At 34.8% G+C, this 20,813-nt stretch overlaps 1 protein-coding gene across 1 annotated transcript; it reads left to right on the top strand.

The window, feature by feature from the left end:
- The first annotated feature begins 2,614 nt into the window (after nucleotides 1-2,614).
- Nucleotides 2,615-14,961, top strand: LOC143558402 (uncharacterized). The gene is made up of 12 exons (XM_077047248.1): nucleotides 2,615-2,753; nucleotides 6,953-7,390; nucleotides 7,994-8,240; nucleotides 8,932-9,175; nucleotides 9,255-9,422; nucleotides 9,506-10,391; nucleotides 10,479-10,612; nucleotides 10,859-10,972; nucleotides 11,053-12,684; nucleotides 12,763-13,440; nucleotides 13,510-13,729; nucleotides 13,799-14,961. The coding sequence occupies exons 1-12, from the start codon at nucleotides 2,615-2,617 to the stop codon at nucleotides 14,821-14,823; spliced, it is 5,925 nt and encodes a 1,974-aa protein (XP_076903363.1). The 3' UTR covers nucleotides 14,824-14,961.
- The last annotated feature ends 5,852 nt before the right edge of the window (nucleotides 14,962-20,813 follow it).

Below are 20,813 nucleotides of genomic sequence, written 5' to 3'. Positions count from 1 at the left end.
CTGAACTCAGTGTGTGCAGTGTGAATAGAATGTCCTTCTTCCGGCGCGCGCGGCCGTTTTGTAGTCTGCTTATCAAACGCTTGCCTTTGTGTTTGGTCGGCTAGCTTCTTCTGTTTGACCATTTCATTGTACTTTTCCATCAGACGCCGCTGCTCGTTTATGAGCCATTCATTCGGATCATTTGTTTCTTCTTCTGGACCCATTGGTCCTTTCAGTTTCGCGCCGGCCATATTTTGTAACATGAGATCGTCTGGAGGAGTTTCAGTCTGGCCGTGAGGGGTTGTGACGAAGGGACGGTTGCTGGTGGTACGCGTAGAATCACGCGGAACCCTCAGAACCTGCTGTCCGTCGTTAACACCCTCACGTTCAATATCCTCCAGAGCTTGATCAACGTTACGAACGCCAGAAACCAATGAAGAAACGTGGATCTACTCACTGGTAGCAGATCTACTTTCCTCGGGTGTGATTATACTATTTCACCGATGGTTCTTCTGGATCCGTGTTCTTCCACCTACAAAATGAACAGCGCCGTTACTTACCCCTCAGAAAGGGACAGAGGGGTCCTCTTTGGGGTAACCCTCCGGCGTGAGAATCAGTATATGGTGGAGAAGATAATAATGTGTGAGTAAGTGAATCTCAAGAGTATTGCTTAATAGCTGAATACCCTCTGATTGTGAGACTGTGTGTTTGTATGTAACTGACTGTGAGTGAATGTAATTCAATATGATTGAATGTGATATCACTGCCTGTAACTGTCAATGATTGAGTATGAATCTGTCATCAAAGTGGAGTTGATGCTGTGTTTATAATGCTAGGGTTTCCACTGATTGGGCTCAACCTCGTTGGCCTCCTCCAATCGCACTGCGCCACGTGTCCTCTGGGACACCTGGCGCTTTCTCGTTGGTTGTAATCACGTGGTAACACATGTGTCATGCTGAGTTGTCGACCTTTCATTTGGCAGCTGTCAACATCAGCATATTCTTACTCCTTAAAAAGATGCCTTCTGGAAGGTTGTCTGACGTGCACAATCAAGGTTGCCCTAATCCTGATTTGGATAAGGACGAGGTTGATTATGTGCACGTGTGATATGCGCCCATCCTGAGGATGCGCGAGGTCTTCTCTTTATTCTCACGCGCAGATATTTCATGCGCAGATGTGATATGCACGAGCATGTGATATGCGCCGCGCGCTAATGCGCTGCGCGCATATGTGATGCGCGAGCATATGTGTGCCTGGGCAGATGTGATATGCACGAGCATGTGATATGCGCCGCGCGCTGATGCGCCGCGCGCATATGTGATGCGCGAGCATATGTGTGCCTGGGCATATGATGCCTGAGCATGTTTTGTATGCGCCATGCGCATAGGTTTTGGCTTTGTGCCTTCATAATGTCTTTATCTTGTGGGTTGACCCGCCTTGCTCGGTGTTGAGGCGGGTACATACCTCTTCATAAACGAAACGTTACTTTGAATGAAGGCCTTTCGATTTTCAACCTTCCAACATGCATTTGAATTTTTATGTTGAATATGAGCCTACCGAAACAGAGGCATACCATTTCGCCAAACCCTATGACATTCATAAACCTGATCAGTATCATAGCAACAAACACATATTAGAGTGTTGGAAATTGGCTTACTAATTCAAACAACAATGTTTGAGATACAATTCAAATCAACTGTTATAGTACAAGTTTGTCTAATTAACAATCAATCAAACATGTTAAACTGATAAAAGAATATTGGTCATGGGTTCTAATGCTTCCTCAAAAACAAACAAAACATTTAAACTTACAAATGGATTAATGTTGTCCTTTTTTCATTCAGTCAACCAATAGCAGCTCGAATGGACTTATGTTCTTCAGCCGATTAACGGTTACCTTTGTTAAACGCAGACAGTGGGGGGTTTGTTTATAGAAGTGAAATCCCATCAGCAACCATACATACATAACTGAAAAACCTCAAAATCAAAACCCTAGAGACCATATAGGAAGACAAAGTGAACTATCGTTACAAATGAAGAGATCAATTAGTTGCGTTAAGAAGAAAAATGAAAGTGAAGACGAGTCTATGACGAACAATCTACTGCATACACTGGAGCTCCTTCGTCCCTAGCCGTATTGTATCAATCGATCACTACGAACGTGACTCAAGAAGACGGAAGGCGAGTGAAGCTGTATGTGACGCTGAACAAAAAAGACACTTGACAAAAGAAGTAGGTGGAGTGTGGTTGATAGTCATGGGTTGATGAATGATTAATAATAATATGTGTGGCTATTATCAGAAGCTGATGAATAATAATTTTGCCTCAGAGCAAATTGTTAGTTTTTAATATTGGGATTTTACATATAAGAAATATTAATTAGATGAATATTCTTGTTAAAATTATAATTATTAGTTATATTTATGTCTTAATTACTACCATATTTAACATTTCTATTGTCCCTCCTAAATCTTTCATCCATTGATGATTACTAAATAAAATTTTTCTAATTCCCTCTAAAATTACTATTTCATCTCTTCTTCCCACCATTTTTTATAAGTATTCACTATTAAACAACACTTTTATTACTTTTTTATAAGATCAGATAATATAAAACATTACTATTATTCTGTAAATGGATGGACCTGTTCTTTTGGATTTGAATGAGCTTCCTGTTAAAGAAGATGTTATTGAAGAACAAAGTGAAAACAAGAAAAAAAGTTTTAAGGAACCATTCGTCAGTCAATGTTTTCTAAGTGAAGAAGAGGCTATTGGTTTTTTTTTTTATCAAAATTCTACAAGAATGAATGGATTTTCCATTCAAAAGGGAGATTTGTGAACAAGAAAGTAGATAGGAAAAGACATGATATTTTTGTCATCGTGAAGAAAAACTGGAGTCCAAAAAAGACTACACAAAAAAAAGCATGAAACAGAGGCTATGCAAGATGTGAATGCAAAGCCCACATGCGAATGAAAAGTGGAAAGGAATTAGTGAGACAAGTAAAACATTGCAGACTTTGTAGATCTTCGAGTCACAATTTCAGCACATGTCCAGAGCGGCATGCTTATGATGATGCTAATAATGCTTAACAATTGGCCAAAAAAAAACTTGATATGCACGATGAATTAGATTGCAACCCCATATTTAATTATAAATGTGGAAAATGCATTTTCTTTTATTATCGTATAATAGTGGAATTATTTATTCTTTTGGTTTTTAGACTTTTATATTTTAATATTAAAAAAGTCAATGTTAACTTGAATGTAAAAAAGTCACTTTCATATTTAAATATTCGTTACATATAAATGAATTAAAAAATGATGGGAGATGAAAAAGTAATTTTAGAGCACCTTCATCGGATGGTTTTTGTTGGTTCAAACCAACTTAACCATTGGAGGATGTGTTTTATACCAAAAACCAAGAAGCCAAGTTTGAATTTCCAAACCAACAAAAACCAATCAATTGGGGGCCCCAACATCTCTTTCACCCTATATATATATATATATATTTACATTTATAAAATATATTAAAATATTATACATATATACATATTTTTTATATTTATTTCAAAAATTATGTATTTTTTTTGTTTGTCTATTTTTTACGTTACGACAAGTTTAACGATTAAATTTTTTAACGGCTAGTTTTTTAATGACTAGTTTTTTAACGATTTTATTATCTATTTTACGAATTCGAATAAAAAAATATTACAAGAAGTCCTAGAAAAAAAAAACGTTACAAAAGTCCTAGAAAAAGGTTACAAGAAGTCATAGGCATTACAAATATTCCTAGAAGAAAAAAAACGTTACAAGAAGTCCTAAAAAAAGTTACAAGAAGTCCTAGGCATTACAAAGATTCCTAGAAAAAAAAAACGTTACAAGAAGTCTTAAAAAAAAGTTACAAGAAGTCCTAGGCATTACAAAGATTCCTAGATAAAAAAAACGTTACAAGAAGTCCTAGAAAAAAACTTCAAATTATCTCTCTTTCATTTCGTTAGCGTAATTGTCATTTTAAATTATGTCATTTTTTTTGTTTATTTATTTGTTATATTTTTGTTAATCTATTTTTTACTAAATTTTTATTATATTGCTATTTATTTAAATAAAAATTAAATATTTTATAGTATTGTGAAATTCTTATTTAAAATAATTGTAAAAGTAAGTGATGATGTGGAAATGTAAAGATGGTTTGAGAAGATGTATTGTTGGAGTAAAAATGTGGTTTTTAAGAAAGCTGATGTGACAGTGATGTGGCTGGTTTGAACAAAAAACTGTTGGAGATGATCTTAGAGGAAATTAGAAAAATTTTATGTAGTAGTCCTCAATGTATGGAAGATTTTAAAGGAAACAATATAATGTTAAATAAGGTAGTTATTAAGAAATGAATGTAATTAATATAAAATTATAGTTTCAAGAAAAATATTCACCTACTTAATATTTCTCATATGTGTCTTTAGGGCACAGTTAGAAAATCACTTTAATATTATTTAATGATGCATACCTAAAATAAGTAGAAACCTAACCTAAAATAATGAAGATGTATTTACCAAAATATCCTTTTGAATTTTGAATTCAAATTTTAAATCTTTTGATTAAATAAAACATAGATAAATATGTTAATGATTATGATATAATCATAAGAGTATATATTTATTATTTAAATTTAACATTGTATTTAATTGGGACTAAAATAGTTTCATTATAAATATGAAAATAAAGTTTCTTTTAAACATACAATTTGTTAGCGAACAATTTAACCCTAAACACATACTTACACCATATGGCCATCGACCTCAACCCTATTGTAGCGTCATTGAGAAAATAAACCGATTGAAGCCGATTTTGCGCTTCGATTATCGAATATGATCAAGGGAAACGCATGAGGCTCGTGTTTGTCTTACAAGGTATTTTTAGTGTACCAAATCTAACGATCAAGTTTTCGTTTCGTCGTATTTCGATTTGGTGTAGCTTCTGCAACATAAATAAAAGATAAATATATCAATCTTAATTATGGTTGTGTTCTATGTTCACTATATTTGAATATGTACCTATGGAGGACAATTTTGTTTGATCAAGAATGGTTTCGTATACAAAGTCCTTCACTGCTTAATTTTTAAACATGTGTATGAAACTCAACACATCGGAAGTTGCAACATCACCACCACGAAATACAAAGATTTTTTTCAATAAGGAAAGATGTTAGCAACGCATTAGTCAACGTTTTTCCAAAACTAAACCATCAAGAAGATGGGTTTTCAAGAAGATGGTTTTTCTAAATGACTTATTATAAAATAAAAATAGACACAAACTAATAAAACAACTAATTAACATTTTTTCTAACACCATATAAACACTTTTTTCATCAACGAACTTTTACCATATACTAAATCATTCCAAAACAAATTATTAAGGGTCCTGTTAGGGACACCCAAACACCCCCTCAATACGTCCCTTATAGGGCTTTATACGTCCCGTATAGGACTATACGGGGCTTATAAAGAACCCTATACGCACCGGTATAGCCCTATATGAGGCGGGTTGATGGGTTTTTTAGGAAAATTGGGTGGTGTCTCTAGAATTCCCCATTATTAATTCTCACCATGAGTGAGCATAAATAAGGAAAAATCCGAATTCATGAGACCTGAACCGACCAGACCTGATTATATTACAAGAGGGTCAGTTTTTGGTTTCTATGAATACCATTAATCAGGTCCAGATCAGATATGACAGGTAAGACCCGTAAACACGCAACACTAGAACCGATTATTATTACAATATGGTCGGTTACCAAGTCTTGAAAATACCATTAATTGGGTAAGACCCGTTTAGTGACCGTAATTCCCCGTTCCCACCAACCAAAATTTATTTAACTTATTCCAAATCAATTTATTGCTTTTTTTTCTTTTTCCAATTAAACTTATTATTATTATTATTATTATTATTATTATTATTTTACTAGTAGTATCTGAGTATTTCTCTGCAAAACAAAAACTGTACGAATTCTCAGCATTTTGATCCTTTTATTCTTTGCCCTATTATTATTATTATTATTATTATTATTATTATTATTATTATTCCACAAACATGAAATCAAATCACATTAACTCAATTCCGTATTCTCATCTCTGATTTTTTCACAGTTTCAGTCGACGGTGACTTCTCATTTCACTCGCCACAGCTGAAAACAACTGCAGGTTTCTACGATCGATCCATATGCTTTGTATTTATCAATTCAGTTTCTTGATTAGATACATATTCGTCATTTTTGGTGCGTATTTGAATAATTTAGGTCATTTTTGGTGGTTTTATAGTGGAATTCGGTGTGCTAGGGTTTTAATTAGGCATGTAATGTTGATGCTCATCGTGTGTTTGGACCTAGGGTTTGAAATTTAAACCTAGATGTTGTGACAGAACCCGGAAAACCAAAGATTTGTTTTATTATTGAAATAATAATAAGATAGTTGGCCCGATTCGAGAGGGGCTAATCTACGATTTAACCAATTTGAGATGGTAAGTATTCGGTTACAAGATAAACTTGATCATGTTGTGATGTATGATAGAATCTGCATTTTGTTTATGTTTTGTTAATACGCATCTCGTGTAAGCTACTTCAGGATTTAAACCTGCATTTTCATTTGAGATTCGCCCTTCTCAAATAGGGCCAACTATCTTATTATTTCAATAAAAGAAATCTTTCGTTTTCTGGGTTCGGGTTCTATCATTGTCTCATTGAAATAATGCATGCCACTTTAGGGTTTAAATTATGAGACTACATTTTGTTTATGCTTGTTAACACACATCTCATGTAAGTCACTTTAGGGTTTGAACCTGCATTTTCATTTTCTAACCGTTAATCTTTTCATTAGCATGTCTCTTTTTTTTTGTTTTCTTTTTGCTGAATTTTATAAGATTATGGTTGATATTAGTTCATTTTGGTTAATATATTGATAAATTTGTTTATGTTTAATATTAGTTGCGGTATCTGCTGTTTCCTTAATGATGGCAAAGAAGAAAGATGCATCCACAGGATCAGCTGATGCATCTGTTTTAAGAAGATCAGGTAGAGAAACATCATCTAGGAAGGCTGAAAGATTAGAAAAACACGCATCACCAAATCCTTTACCTGTTAAAAACACACCTGAGAAAGTTGAGAAACCGATGGGGGCCGGTCCATTAAGGAGGTCGGATAGAGGGAAGAAAGTGGTCGAGACTATCGAGTTACCAAATACCAAGTCAACAACAAAAGAGAAAACTTCAAATAATGTAAAAAAGAGTTCAGAAGAAGTTAATGAAGATACTGAAACTGAAAAGCAGGATGCGGATGCAGATGTTGGTAGTAGGAAAAGAAAGAAATGGGATGCAATTAGTTATAAGGCTATGTTCAAATCTCAAAAAACAAAAGTTGAAACAGGTGCTTATGCTTATTTTGCTTTTACTAATTTCCATTATGCTAGTTTATATTTATAGGATAATCTGTTTTATAATAAATGGTGTTACAGTATGGATCGCAATGTTTGACTCAAGGTGGATTTGCGTGCTAGTTTTTATTGATAGCAATTTGTTAAATAGGCAATCTTTTCTATTATGTACTTGTTAAAGTAAGTAATTGATTGCCAAATTTACCTCTTCTGGCGACAGTTGGCAAACAGACTAGGATCATTTGAATGTTATATTTGTTTTGCATTTCATGTGTTTTTGCTCTGTGTAAACTGATATGTGCACACACACACACACACACACACATATATATAGATATATAGGGGTGGGATATGGTACAAATAAAATTAACATACAAATAACTAGAGTAATTACAGTTTTGAACTAGAGTAATTATGCTATAAAAATAATATAGTGTAATAATAATTACTCTTGTTTTAACATAATTACTCTAGTTATTTGTACACTTGTCACGATAAAATTCATTCGTATTTGATTCAAAACCCTATATATATGTGTATATATATATATATTATCATTATAAAATCAAAGTTCTTATTCTCTTTTGGCTTGTTAGATGTAGATAAGGAGCCGAAAAGCCAAAGTAGCATAAGAGTTCAAGGAACTCCTGATAAAGCGTTGTTTGGGGGAAGAGTGATTGATTTAGACGAAATAGAACATGACGATCGTCCTCAAACAAAATCACTAGATGGCAAATCTATTGAAAGTGGTGACGTGGAGAAAAACAATGGTGTCTATGTTTCACCATCTAACGGAAATATTGCAAATAGCGATAACCACATGTGCCAAACATCACCACACAGGTGAGTTTTTTGTTTTTATAATAATCACTCTGTTTTTGGTACATAACTACATTTTACTTCAGGTAACTTGTGAGTGTTTTAGTCTTGCTTTTGGGATTTCATAGAGCTATTCTGTATACCATTGGTTATCACTATGAATTGAATTTATTCTTTTTTATGATTAAAAAGAGGGGATACACAATAACCTTTGACCTTGTAAATGAAAGAAGCAACAATAGTATTTCCACAATGAAAATAGGCATTGATGATATTTTCATAACTAAAATAGGTAACGATGTTATTTTTACATTGACAAATAGTGACTGGGATAAGTCAAGTATTATGCATTTAGGCTTGATTTGATTATTGATCTTAGGTTAAGTTAAGCATCATTGTACAGAACCTACGTCTTAATAGTAGGTGATTTTGTACCTAGTTTGTATATCATTATTTTCACTAAAAAATTATTAAGTTCCTTATTTTTTAGGTTTGTTTTGTCGATGGATGCCATTAGAGTATAAACCATGCTTTAAGCCTCCATATTAGGCATGAATCTTATTGTATTTGAGTTTGCTAAATTTCTTTCATCATTCCTTTATGTATATAAAGAAATTCCTTTCATATAATCGGAGTTTCTTTTCATAGCAGAAACTAAACAAGATAACAGCCTTAATTTATCATTCTGTTATACATAGTTGCTCTTGTCCTGCAGGATTGCACACGATTTAGAGAATCAACAGGAACTTGACACGTGTCGCAAGGAGAATGCAGAGAACAATGATGTCTCAAGAAGCACACATAATTCCAAATTTGTAGAATTTTGGGTTCCCGTTCATATTTCAAACGTGCAGCTTGAACAGTATTGTGCTACTCTACTTACTAATGATACTCTTCGTTCAATCTCAAAAAATGATAAACTTGGGGCTCTCGATATAGCTTTAAAAACCAACCGAGCGGTTTGTTCCAGCATTATTTGTTTTCATCAATTTAATATTATCTCATTATTAGATTTATTTATTTATTTTCTATCTGAAGATCTGTAACCACCCCTACACCGTGAATCGCAATCTTGAAGATTCACTTGCTAAGGACAAAAGTATGATAGTAAAAGTTGGCAAAGAAATAAGTGGCAAATTTTGGTTACTTGACCACATATTACCCGAAATACAAAAGCACCAACTAAGAGTGCTTATCCTTTTTCAGGTAAGTTGTAATTTAACTAATTTTAATCTGCAATAAGGTATTAAGGTTGTCTAACTCATTTCTTGAGTTTTGTTTCAATATAGCCTCCAATTGCTGGGTTAGATGTTCCACTCGGGCACATATTAGTTGAATTCATCCATCAAAGATTCGGTGATGATTCTTATGTACATGTGGATGGCGTTCCAAATACACCATCGAAAAAGCAAGCTGCTAACAATCTCAATAAAGATAAGACTCGATTTATTTTCTTAATAGACTCGCGCTCGTGTCATCATAGTATTAAGTTATCGTCAGTGGATGCTATTATCATATTCGACAGCGAGTTAAATCCATCAGTTGATTTAAAGTCATTGCAGAAGCTAACCATTGACACACCGTTGGATCAAATCATGATATTCAGATTATACTGTTCATCCACTTTAGAAGAGAAAATTCTTAAACTCGCAGAGAACAATGTGGCAGTCGATTTCAGATCACCTAGTTTAAGGAGTAATTATGATCCTTTACTCATGTGGGGTGCCTCTGACCTGTTTGACCGGTTGACCAAGTTTCATAGGCAAACTGGTTTAAACATTTCATCTGAAGATGCTTTTCTAAAGGATGTTGTCAATGAGTTTTTATATATACTTTCTCACAAATGTAAAAGCAATGATACATCATTGAAATTGATCAGCACACGAATTCTAAACTGTGGAATTTATGGTAAAAGTGCCTCGTTACACAGTGAGGTAAAAACACATTTACACGATGGAGACCCACCTTATGTATTTTGGAAAAAGTTATTGGACGGACGGTCGCCGGTTTGGAAGTTTGTATCGGAATCGAACCCACGTCAAAGAAAACGCCCGAGACTTATTTTGGATTCACCACCTGTTGCTGATGTTGGTGGTGTGAAGACACGAAGAAAGACTCTAAATATTAATCCTACGGTTGAACCAGCTCAATTGAAAACCGGAGGAGTGAATGACGGTAAAAGGGCAATATTGTCTTTTTTATAAATATATTTGTTTGTGACTACTGACTAGTAGTTTAAGATATAGATATGTGGGTTTTCAGGGATTGCTACAGAAAATGACGAATCTCAGTCATCATCCGCTGATACATATTGGTCCAAGGTCAGTGATGAAACAAATGTACTTGATCAATTGAAGCTTACTGCGTCCGAGCTCTGCAACACACTCAAGTTTTCGGTATGTTATTGGATATTTTCAATGCTTGATTACAAATATATTTTTACAATATATTCTAGTTTTAGAATAATAACGATTTGGAAGGCTATATAGTGACTTTCAACTTGTTTTACCTGTTTTGTCCATTTTAACATTTTCTGATTTTACCCGTTGAGATAAAGCACAATCCAATATATTCTAAACATGTTATATCTTTTTATCCTAAAGATAAAATATTTAATTTGAATTGGTCAACTCTATATGCAGGAAGACGTGAAGAGCACAGTGGTAAATTTTCTGGAATTTGTTTATTATAATTTTCGACTCAGCAAGGAACATACAACTAATACAAGTTTATTACATGGTTTCATGTTGTCACTGGTATCATCTTTTAACAAACTGCATATTCTTTTTTGACAATATTTAATGTATCTATTTACATAATTCTATTCATATTATAGTGTTGGATCTGCTCATCAATTGGCGAAAGTAAAACTGATAGGAGTGAATCCTTAGCTCTTGCAAAGAAACACTTAAATTTCATCTGTGAAGAAGCAGAAGCAGAAAAGGTGTACGAAAAACTGAAGCTACCAAAGCAAAGATTCTTAGAACGCACAAAATCTCTTCCTGGTTTAAAAGATCCAGTTCCTGCACCTGAAGGGGTCAAAGTTGGGACTGAAAATAGTCAACACGTCACAAATGTTGACCCAGCTAATGAAATTGTAGAAGCGTTTGAGAGGACTAATAGAGAATGGGATGAAAAGAGGGCGAGTATAGAGACTGATTACAAAGTGGACAAAAGTATAATCATTGCGCTTTACAACAGCAATCTCTTGATGAGATCTGGAAAACTTATAATAAAAGAGAGAGAATTTGCCAACAAGCTGGAAGAACATGAAAGAATGAAGGAGATTCGACATAAAGAACTAAATGATATTTCTTTGCAGCGTTCCCATGATGAGACTGGAAACACTGAGGTGCCCCCCACAGTTGAAGTGGAAAGTGATGGTGAGCCGGTGTGTGAAGGTGTTAATTTTACAGAATCTACTGGTTCTCATGCAGCAATATCAAGTGAGCAGATTGGTGAGGTTCAAGCCCAGCAGGTTGGTGATGAGATGGAGATTGATGTGGTGCAGAAAGTTGACTTCGGTCTTGGAAGTTCTAAAGGGGGTTTTAGCAGTCCTGATGCGTCATCTGCTGGTGAAGATTATAGTGAGACTGGTGCGAATGATGTGGCGCCACGTGCCAACTGTGGTGACCTGGAAACGTCGGTTGGAAATTATAATAAAGAAAGTGATGTAGATGGCACTGCAGGCCTTGATGAAAATGGTCGTAATGAGACTGATAAGAATGATATGGCGCCACATGTTGACACTGGTGTTGTGGAAATGCCAGCTGGTAATTATAACAAAGAAAATGACGAAGATGATCATATTGAGACTGGTGTGAATGACATGGCGCCACATGTCAGCTCTGGCGGCATGGAAATGCCAGCTGGTAACTATAACAAAGAAACTGATGAAGATGATCATAAAGAGACTGGCGCGAATGACATGGCACCACATGTCAGCTCTGGTGATGTGGAAATGCCAGCCGGAAATGACCATAAAGAAAATGATAAAGGCCATGATGAAAATGACCCCAATGAGACTGGTGAGAATGACATGGTGCCACATGTTTCTGGTGACGTTGAATTGCCGGTTGGAACTTTTAACAAGGAAAATGATGAAGATGACACTGTAGGCATTGATGCATTTCATGCTGCCAAAGACCGTCATGAAACTGTTGATGATGTGCCACCAGAAGTTGAATCTGCTGAAATGGAAACGCCAGCTGTTCATGATGTGGCACCAGAAGTTGAATATTCTGAGATGGAAACACCAGCTGGCGCATGTGACAATGAGGACGCTGAAGAGGGTGAGATTTTACCTGACACACCAGATGTTGGTGACAACATTAATGAAAGCAGCCCACGCGATGTGCTACCGTGCGTTAAACCTGCTGAGATGGCAACACCAGCTGACAATGAAGACTATAGTGCTTCTTGTGGTTCGAGTAGTAATAATCATGTTTTTTCTCCAGCTTCAGAACATGTAGGTTATCAGAACCTTTTGTTTTATTCATTATTTGCATCATAACTATATTTAATAGGTTTTTGTTGGTCTTTTCAGGAAATCCAAAATGACCCCCTTCAAGTTGAACAAATTCCGGACACTGGAGTTCAAGATGAAGAAATTAATATAGCTAATCAACATGATCAGATCATTCCGGAAGTTGAACCTGATATGCTTTCTCCAATCAGTGTGGTTCAAGATAAAGAAGTTAACACCATTAATCTGCAACCGTCAAGTGCCGATAAAGTTGATCAGATCATTCTAGATAATGAACTGGATGTAACGGTTGCTGAGAACCCGTCTGACACGGTTCAACATGATCAGATCATTTCAGATGTTGAACCTGATATGCAACTGTCAGGTGCTGGTCAAGTTGATCAGACGATTATGGATGATGAACCGGATCTAACGGTTGCTGAAAATCCGTCTGATACGGCTCAACACACGGGGCCTTTACTTGAACCTGTTTGTGAAGAGCCAAACCTAACCGTGACACAATCTGGTGAAAATATGGAAGAAAATCTTGTTTCTGTTTCGGCTACTGAGACAGAACAGCAGCCTAGTTTGGTGGCTACATCTGTGGCACCCACACTGTTGGCTAACACATTCAACATGTTTGATAACCTAGCTAACCGACTTAACCCACAAATAACAAATCAAACCGACCCACTTCAAGCTGAAGTAGATCGGTTATACTTCATCAGAGAGACTATATCCAAGTCATATCAGGAAGTGGTCAGTCATTATTTATCTCATAAGTTGAGTCAGTTCATATTGATTAACTTTCGATTCTTTATCGTGCAGGAACAAAAGCTGAATTCTGAGTGTGAGAAGGAAATAGCAGAAGTTGTGGCTCAAATACGCCTAAAGTATGAAGCTAAACAACAACGCACAGATTCAGATTACAAGTTAAAAAACATGGAGCTTGAAACAAATATTAAACGGGTAAACATGAATAAGATCCTGGCCGAGGCTTTCAAGTCCAAGTGTCAAGATCTTACTCCTGGCCATCCAGGAATACAAGGTATTTTTATTATATTAAATAATATAAGTTAAATTGATTTTAACGGAATTTGATTTTTATTATTTGCAGCTTCTCAGGCTGAAACATTACTGCGCCGGTTTTCTGGTACATCTTCTATGATGCATTACCAGGGTGCTTCTTCGTCTTCAGCTGGCCAATCTTTAGGAAATCACCAGTCGCCGTCGCCGCCGCTGCCACTACAGCAATCACAACCGCTACCACAGCAAGCACAACCGCTACTACAGCAACCACAACCGCTACCAGAGCAACCACAACCACAACCACCACTACAGCAGTTACAATCCCGATCACAACTGCCACTACAGATAGTCCAACAGCCGTCAGCTCTCTTCTATAGCACGGTGAGCAGGCCTGCCTCCACTACACCAAGTAGACCACCGTCACCGGTGGTCAACCAGTTGACCTCTTCAAGACTACAACCTATAAGACTACCATCTATAGTTAGCCAGGCTACCAATTCAACCACAACCACCACTACCAGAATGCCCACCCCTACCAGACCGCCACCTGGCTTGAACATGAATGGTCCTTCATCCTTCCATAACAGACCACTTGGTTCCACTGTAATGGACATGTCGGCTGCCAATTTAAGAATAAACACAGAAACTCGTGGCCAATCGCCACATGTCCGGTTTCTTGTTAGCAATGAGACCCGTGCACCGACCGTAACTCCACATACACGACCTCTGGTTTTAGAAACTCGTGCACCGGGCCTACATATACGGCCTCCGGTTATTAGCAAATTCCGTGCGCCGGCTCCACATCTGCGACCTGTGGAAGCCCGTGCTCCGGCTCCACATCTTAGATCTCGGGCCAGCACAGAAATCCGTGCACGGGCTCCACATATGCAGCCATTCAGACCTACACACTCCGTATCGCCTGATGCTGAAAGTCACAGGAGGGTGTCGCCAACTCAGAATGTCACAGGTGGCCCGCCACCGCCACCACCACAACCATCATTGTTGCCATCTGAAAATGGCGCGGTGCAGATAGCTGATTTAATTGGAGAGGGTATTACTGCACACACTTTATCTGCTGCTCCTGATCTTGTTTGTTTGTCTGATGATGACTAAGTAGTTAGCTGATTAGCATATGTTAATATATATTTTGAAGGAATTTACATGGCAGTGTTAAGCTAGAATGTTGTAAGTTGTAAGTGGACCCTTGTCTACTTATTTTTGTAGAGATGCAAGCATAGGTATTTGTATTTGTCCAGCTTCAGTCAGTTTGTTATACTTGTCAGAACTGTTACCCTCCTGTTAGTGTTATTCCAATGATTTTTGGAAAAATTTTAATATTCATTAACGTTGCTATAGTTTCAGTGCTACATATATGTTCCTTACTAGGCTACAAATATATATCTTAGAGAGATAAATATATGTATTGTAGATAGACTGACACATAAATAACTGATCTAAAAAAAGATGGAAAAAAAGTAATACTTTACTTTTAATTGGGTACATATAACTAAGATACGTTTAACCACATATTTTTGGAATACGTATATGTATCCTACGGTGTTCATTATCATCCTCTTTCATCTACTTTATTGCATGCTAGGTTATATATCCGTTTGATACACGGGTTAAATAAATAATATTTAATTTTGATTAATTAATATAAAAATGTATCATAAAGTCAAAAAACTATAATTATATAAAATGAAAAAAAATATGAAGTTATCATAAATCTACAATATTTTCTTTATATACAACATTTAAAGTATTTTTGAAACAAATAAAAATAATTGTAATTAATCCAACTTTTTTTAATCATATTAATAAATTTGTAAAAATAAAAATAGTAACATGTTTACCAGATAATTAATTTATGTGTGGATGAAGAACACCACTAAAGAAACATGGCCTCATTCGATCGATCACAAAGGTGTATCATCATCATATGATAGTAAAATCACATTATTTTATGTGTGGCTTATGTTAAAAATATATATTTATTTTGATATTGTAAAGTTATATTATTAACTTAAAATAAGTCAAATCTTTACAAGTAAAACATTGATAAAAAGCATGACTTATTGTATAATGATGAAGGTAGTATGTTAATGGGTAAAGTTAAAATACAAAGGATAATAAAAATGAGAAGGATGAGAAGAAATCTAATCCATTTATTTTAAATTTTAATGGTGGAGATTAATTTAAGAAAATAAAATGATGAGAAGGGCGTAAAGGTAATAACTCACTTTTGTTGACTCTATCTTTCCACATGCAAGGCACTTGTAAATTCCCTTATCATTTTAAAACGTCCATAACTTTTTCATGCAACATTATTTTTTTTTAAAAAATTCACCATAATAACAAGCGTTTTTTTTTATCTTTAATATGAGTATCATATTGTTATATAAAAATAAAAAAAATTAGTGGGTTTTTTATATTGTGTTATTGGTTGTTCATTATAAATTTTAATTGAGTTTTTCTATGCATTGTGTTATAGATTTTGGTCATTGTGTTATCAATTGATACTCATATTAAAGATAACAATTAAAGCAAAGATTACGTCATTGTGTCTTTATACTCATCATTTGTCTTTCTACTTATCATTGTGTTTTAGTCATTGTGTATTACGTTCATGTCATTGCGTAATATGTAGTTTCCATTGTGTTTTACATTTCAGGTCATTGTGTTATATGTATTCACCATTATGTTTTACGTTTCAGGTCATTGTGTTATATGCATTTATCATTGTGTTTTACGTTTCATGTAATTGTGTAATATGTATTCATCATTGTGTTTTATGTATTTTTAATAATTTATTGTTATTTTATCATTATATTTACGTATTATTATTACACAACCGTATTATTAGCATTTAAAGAACACAATGATGATTTGAAAAACAATTAAAAAAAAAACACAATGACAAACAGAAAGACACAATGACGAAAAGACACAAAGACACAATGACGTAAATTTTTTTTTAATTTTTATATAACAAAGTCATACTCATATTAAAGATAAAAAACGCTTGTTATTATGGTGAAATTTTTTAAAAAAATAATGTTGCATGAAAAAGTTATAGACGTTTTAAAATAATGGGGGAATTGACATGTGACTTGTATACGGAGAGAGAAAATATGTACTATTACTTTTTTACCCTTTTACCTTTGGTCCTCACTTGACACATGTTAATCAACTATAACTTCTCACACTTCTCATTTTTGTTGGCCTTATAGAATAACTCAACCCACCCTCATAAGAGAATATAGTTATTAGGAAAAGTTAAAATGCAAAACAAGACAAAAATAAGAAGTGTGAGATTGATTTGTGACCACGCAAAAACCCTCAAAAAAATAAATAATAAAAAAAAATCATAACTCAAAATATAAATAAAAAATTTATAAAATTTTAAAAACTAAAATGTTCCCCCCGTCTTTTGAGTTAAGAAAAGCCCCGAAAAAGACACAATGTCGAGACTAAAAGACACAATGACGAAAACAAACAAAAAAAAACAATGATGGATAAAGGACACAATAGATCGCAAATTACAACACACCGCTAAGTAATATAACACAATATTAAGTAAAAAAAGACGCAATGTCATAAAAAGACACAATCAATGACGAAAATAACAAAAAACACAATGATAAATAAAAAGACACGATGATCTTTTTTTCCTTAATATTGTGTCTTTTTTTTAGAATGTGGAGGACGGGGAAAACATTCTTGTTTTTTATACTTTTTTTTGTATTTTTGAGTTATGATTTTTTATTATTTTTAGGGGGGGTTTTGGTACTACAAATCCTTATCATCCTTTACATTTTTATTCCCCATTGTAAAATAACCGGACCATATATTTATTATTTACATATAACTTTATATTTAATCCGGACTAAAAAAGTTGACTATAAATATGGGAATAGGGTTTCTCTTAAACACACAAGTTGTTAGAGAACAATTTAACCCTAAACACATACTTACACCAGACAGCCGCCGACCTCTACCCTACTATCGTGCCATCGTTGAGGTTTGAGTTACTAAATCTAACGATCAAGTTTTCATTTCGTGGTGTTTCGATTTGGTGTAGTTTCTGCAACATAAAAGGTAAATATATCAATCTTAATTATGGTTGTGTTATTTTTTTTCGTTGTATTTGGACATTTTTGCTTGATCAAGAATGGTTTTATATACAAAGTCTTCTGCTGCTTAGTTTATAAACATGTGTATGAAACTCAACACGTCGAAAGTTGCAACATCACCACCACGAAATGTAGAGTTTTTTGCCAATCAGGGAAGATGATAGCAACACATCAATCAACGGTTTTCCAAAACTAAACCATCAAGAAGATGGTTTTTCTAAGTGACTTATCATAAAAAACACAAACACAAACTAATAAAAAAATGGTTTATTGGATTTTTATAATCCGTATTGAATGGTATTGGCCGATAATATTTCCGTCCCAAATTTAAAAAAGTTGGCCCCCAATGACCCCCGTTAAAAAGGACTTAACGATATTATACTTTTTTCCGAATATAAAACTAATGTTTTATGGCTTTTGATCGAGAGGAGGATATGAGTTGATTGATGTAAGATTTCGTTCGAAACGGTGCTCCAAAATTATGAAACGATGATTTAATTTGGGTGTTTGAACTTACAATTAACACAAATAAAGCCATTTAGATTACCGTTTCGAGCTAAGTTTTACATTAATTGACTCGTATATTTCTTCCAATCAAAAGTCCTAAAATATTAGTTTTGTAATTCGGAAAAAAGTATAATGCCGTTAATTCCCTTTTAACGTGTGACCATTGAGGGCAACTTTTCTTTATTTGGGACCGCCTGTGACGATAAAATGAATAGGGATTATAATCGGCCGATAACATTCAATAGATATTATTAAAATCCAATAAACCAAAAACAAACACCAATTTAATTAATCGTTTTCTAACACCATTTTCATAAACATATTTTTTCCAAAACAAATCATTAATTCTCACTATGAGTAAGCATAAATCAGAAAAAAAATCGTGAGACCTGAATCGTTCAGGTCTTAATTACATTACAACTAGCTGGGTGCCTACGCGATGCGGCAAGGTATGTACGCAAACATGACATTGAATGTGTAACCGGTGTTATCGTTTCAGTATGTGTGTGAATTTACAACAGTGCGTGCGCAATCCGACGATAGTATGCTCGTAATGTGGCATTTGAAGCTTAACTGGTATTAGTAAGCATGTCACACAATGACTGTAGGCGCGCAATAGTTGTCGGTGTGCACGTAAAGCTAAATTGATCGCGTCTTGACCCGCATCCCGTTCCGCCTGACGCTGTTTTAACCCGAAATCTGTTCTGACTTGACCCTTTCGAGCCGAACCCGTCCTAACCCGACCCAAACCAAATTAACCTTTTTTGTATCGATCCATTCCAACCTTTACCTTTTCGACCCATAACCCAAACGTTCGAATTCGCCCAACCGTTTTGACGGCCCCTAATGGTAATCACGTAACACATTAAGTTTCTAAAATGAGAAAAGTATAGCAATACCATACTCAAACTAAACAGAATAAAATACACTTTTTTTTATGATATAATGTTTTTTAAAAAATATTAACGTGTGAAAAAGTTATAAACGCTTAAACTTCATGGGGGTAGTTGGTTTAAAATAAGGGGTATATATGTAACTATTCAATAAATTAACAAAATATGATTAAAATTAAATGACCAAACTTGTAATTATTTTTTAATAACTTAAATTCGGTGTACATGATCTTGCTAAAAGGCAAACTTGTTAAAAGACAATATTGCCCCTAAAATGTCTTAATTTTATGCATTATTGTTTGTACTCAAAGCAATAAGTTTGGTACCTCTTAAAATTTAAGAGTTCACTTACATGCTTTATATATACTTATATAGTATTGATAGGGTAAGAGCATGTTGGACTTAATTGGATCGAGCAACACGAACAACACCGATATTTTGTGAGAACTCCTCACGACTCTTTTAATATTATTAAGAACGAAAACCACATAAATACAATAACCCTAAGCCATTTATTTATACTAAAACCTTAACTTGATCACTAAGAAACCTAATTAGACTCAAACTAGGAAACCAAATAAATAAATAAAAATAACCAATCTTATTCCTAATTAATAAACTAAACCGACTCAAACAAAAACTCTTTAAACTTTAAACCTTTATCAAGATTAATCCTTCATTCACCTCCTTAATCTTGATATGGACTTGTTACTTTTCAAAATAATGTTGGATCTAAATCTTCACAAACCAAATTAGTAGCTTCTTTTTTCAATTTTGGTCCGGGACACTCATATGCAAAATGACCATATTCAAGACAATTATAGCATCTGATGTGAGCTTTACCTCGACCCATACCTTTCTCCTTATGATTTTCATTAGGTTGGAACCGACCACCTCTTCCTCGCTCAACACCAGTCCTCTACCTCGGCCACGTCCATGGTCACTTTTCCCTCGTCCACCATTCACAAACATCCTCTTATCTTTTCGAACGTTCCTATCCATCAATTTTAGTAAGCAACAACTTACTTTGTCCGCTATCACCCGCCTCATCTTGCTCTCTGATTCGTTCCTCATAGGCCTTCAACCTGCCTATTGCTTCTTCGAATGGCATGGTGCCCAGATCTGGATATTGCTCAATAGAAGCAGCAATCTGAAGATACTTCTTTGGCACCGAATCTAACAGCTTTCGCACTAACACTTCATCTTCGAGAGTTGAACCAAGACTATTAAATCTTGAAACACATCCGCCTAACTTTCCAGCAAACTCTTCAATCGTATTTGTCTCCTTCATTCGTAGTTGCTCAAATTCTCTTCTTAAACTTGCTAAACGTGCCCTTTGAACCCTGTTGGCACCAAGAAACCTTACATGTAAAGCTTCCCATATGTCTTTCGCACTTCGGTTCCTAGCAACTTGAAGGAGTATATCCTCTGGTAAAGCTTGATAGATAATCGCCCTTGCAATCTTGTTCTTCTTTTCATCAATGGCTCCATCGATTACTAGCTTAATTGTCTGCCACAACCCTTGTGCATCCAAAACTGACTCCATTAGAATTGTCCAAGTGTTGTA

This window comes from Bidens hawaiensis, unplaced genomic scaffold (genome assembly GCF_021521415.1).
Source record: "Bidens hawaiensis isolate Kalapana, Puna unplaced genomic scaffold, B.hawaiensis_p1.1 tig00019448_1, whole genome shotgun sequence".
Classification (NCBI taxonomy): domain Eukaryota; kingdom Viridiplantae; phylum Streptophyta; class Magnoliopsida; order Asterales; family Asteraceae; genus Bidens; species Bidens hawaiensis.
Note: the sequence above shows the minus strand (reverse complement) of the source record. Positions and strands in the feature narration are given on the sequence as shown.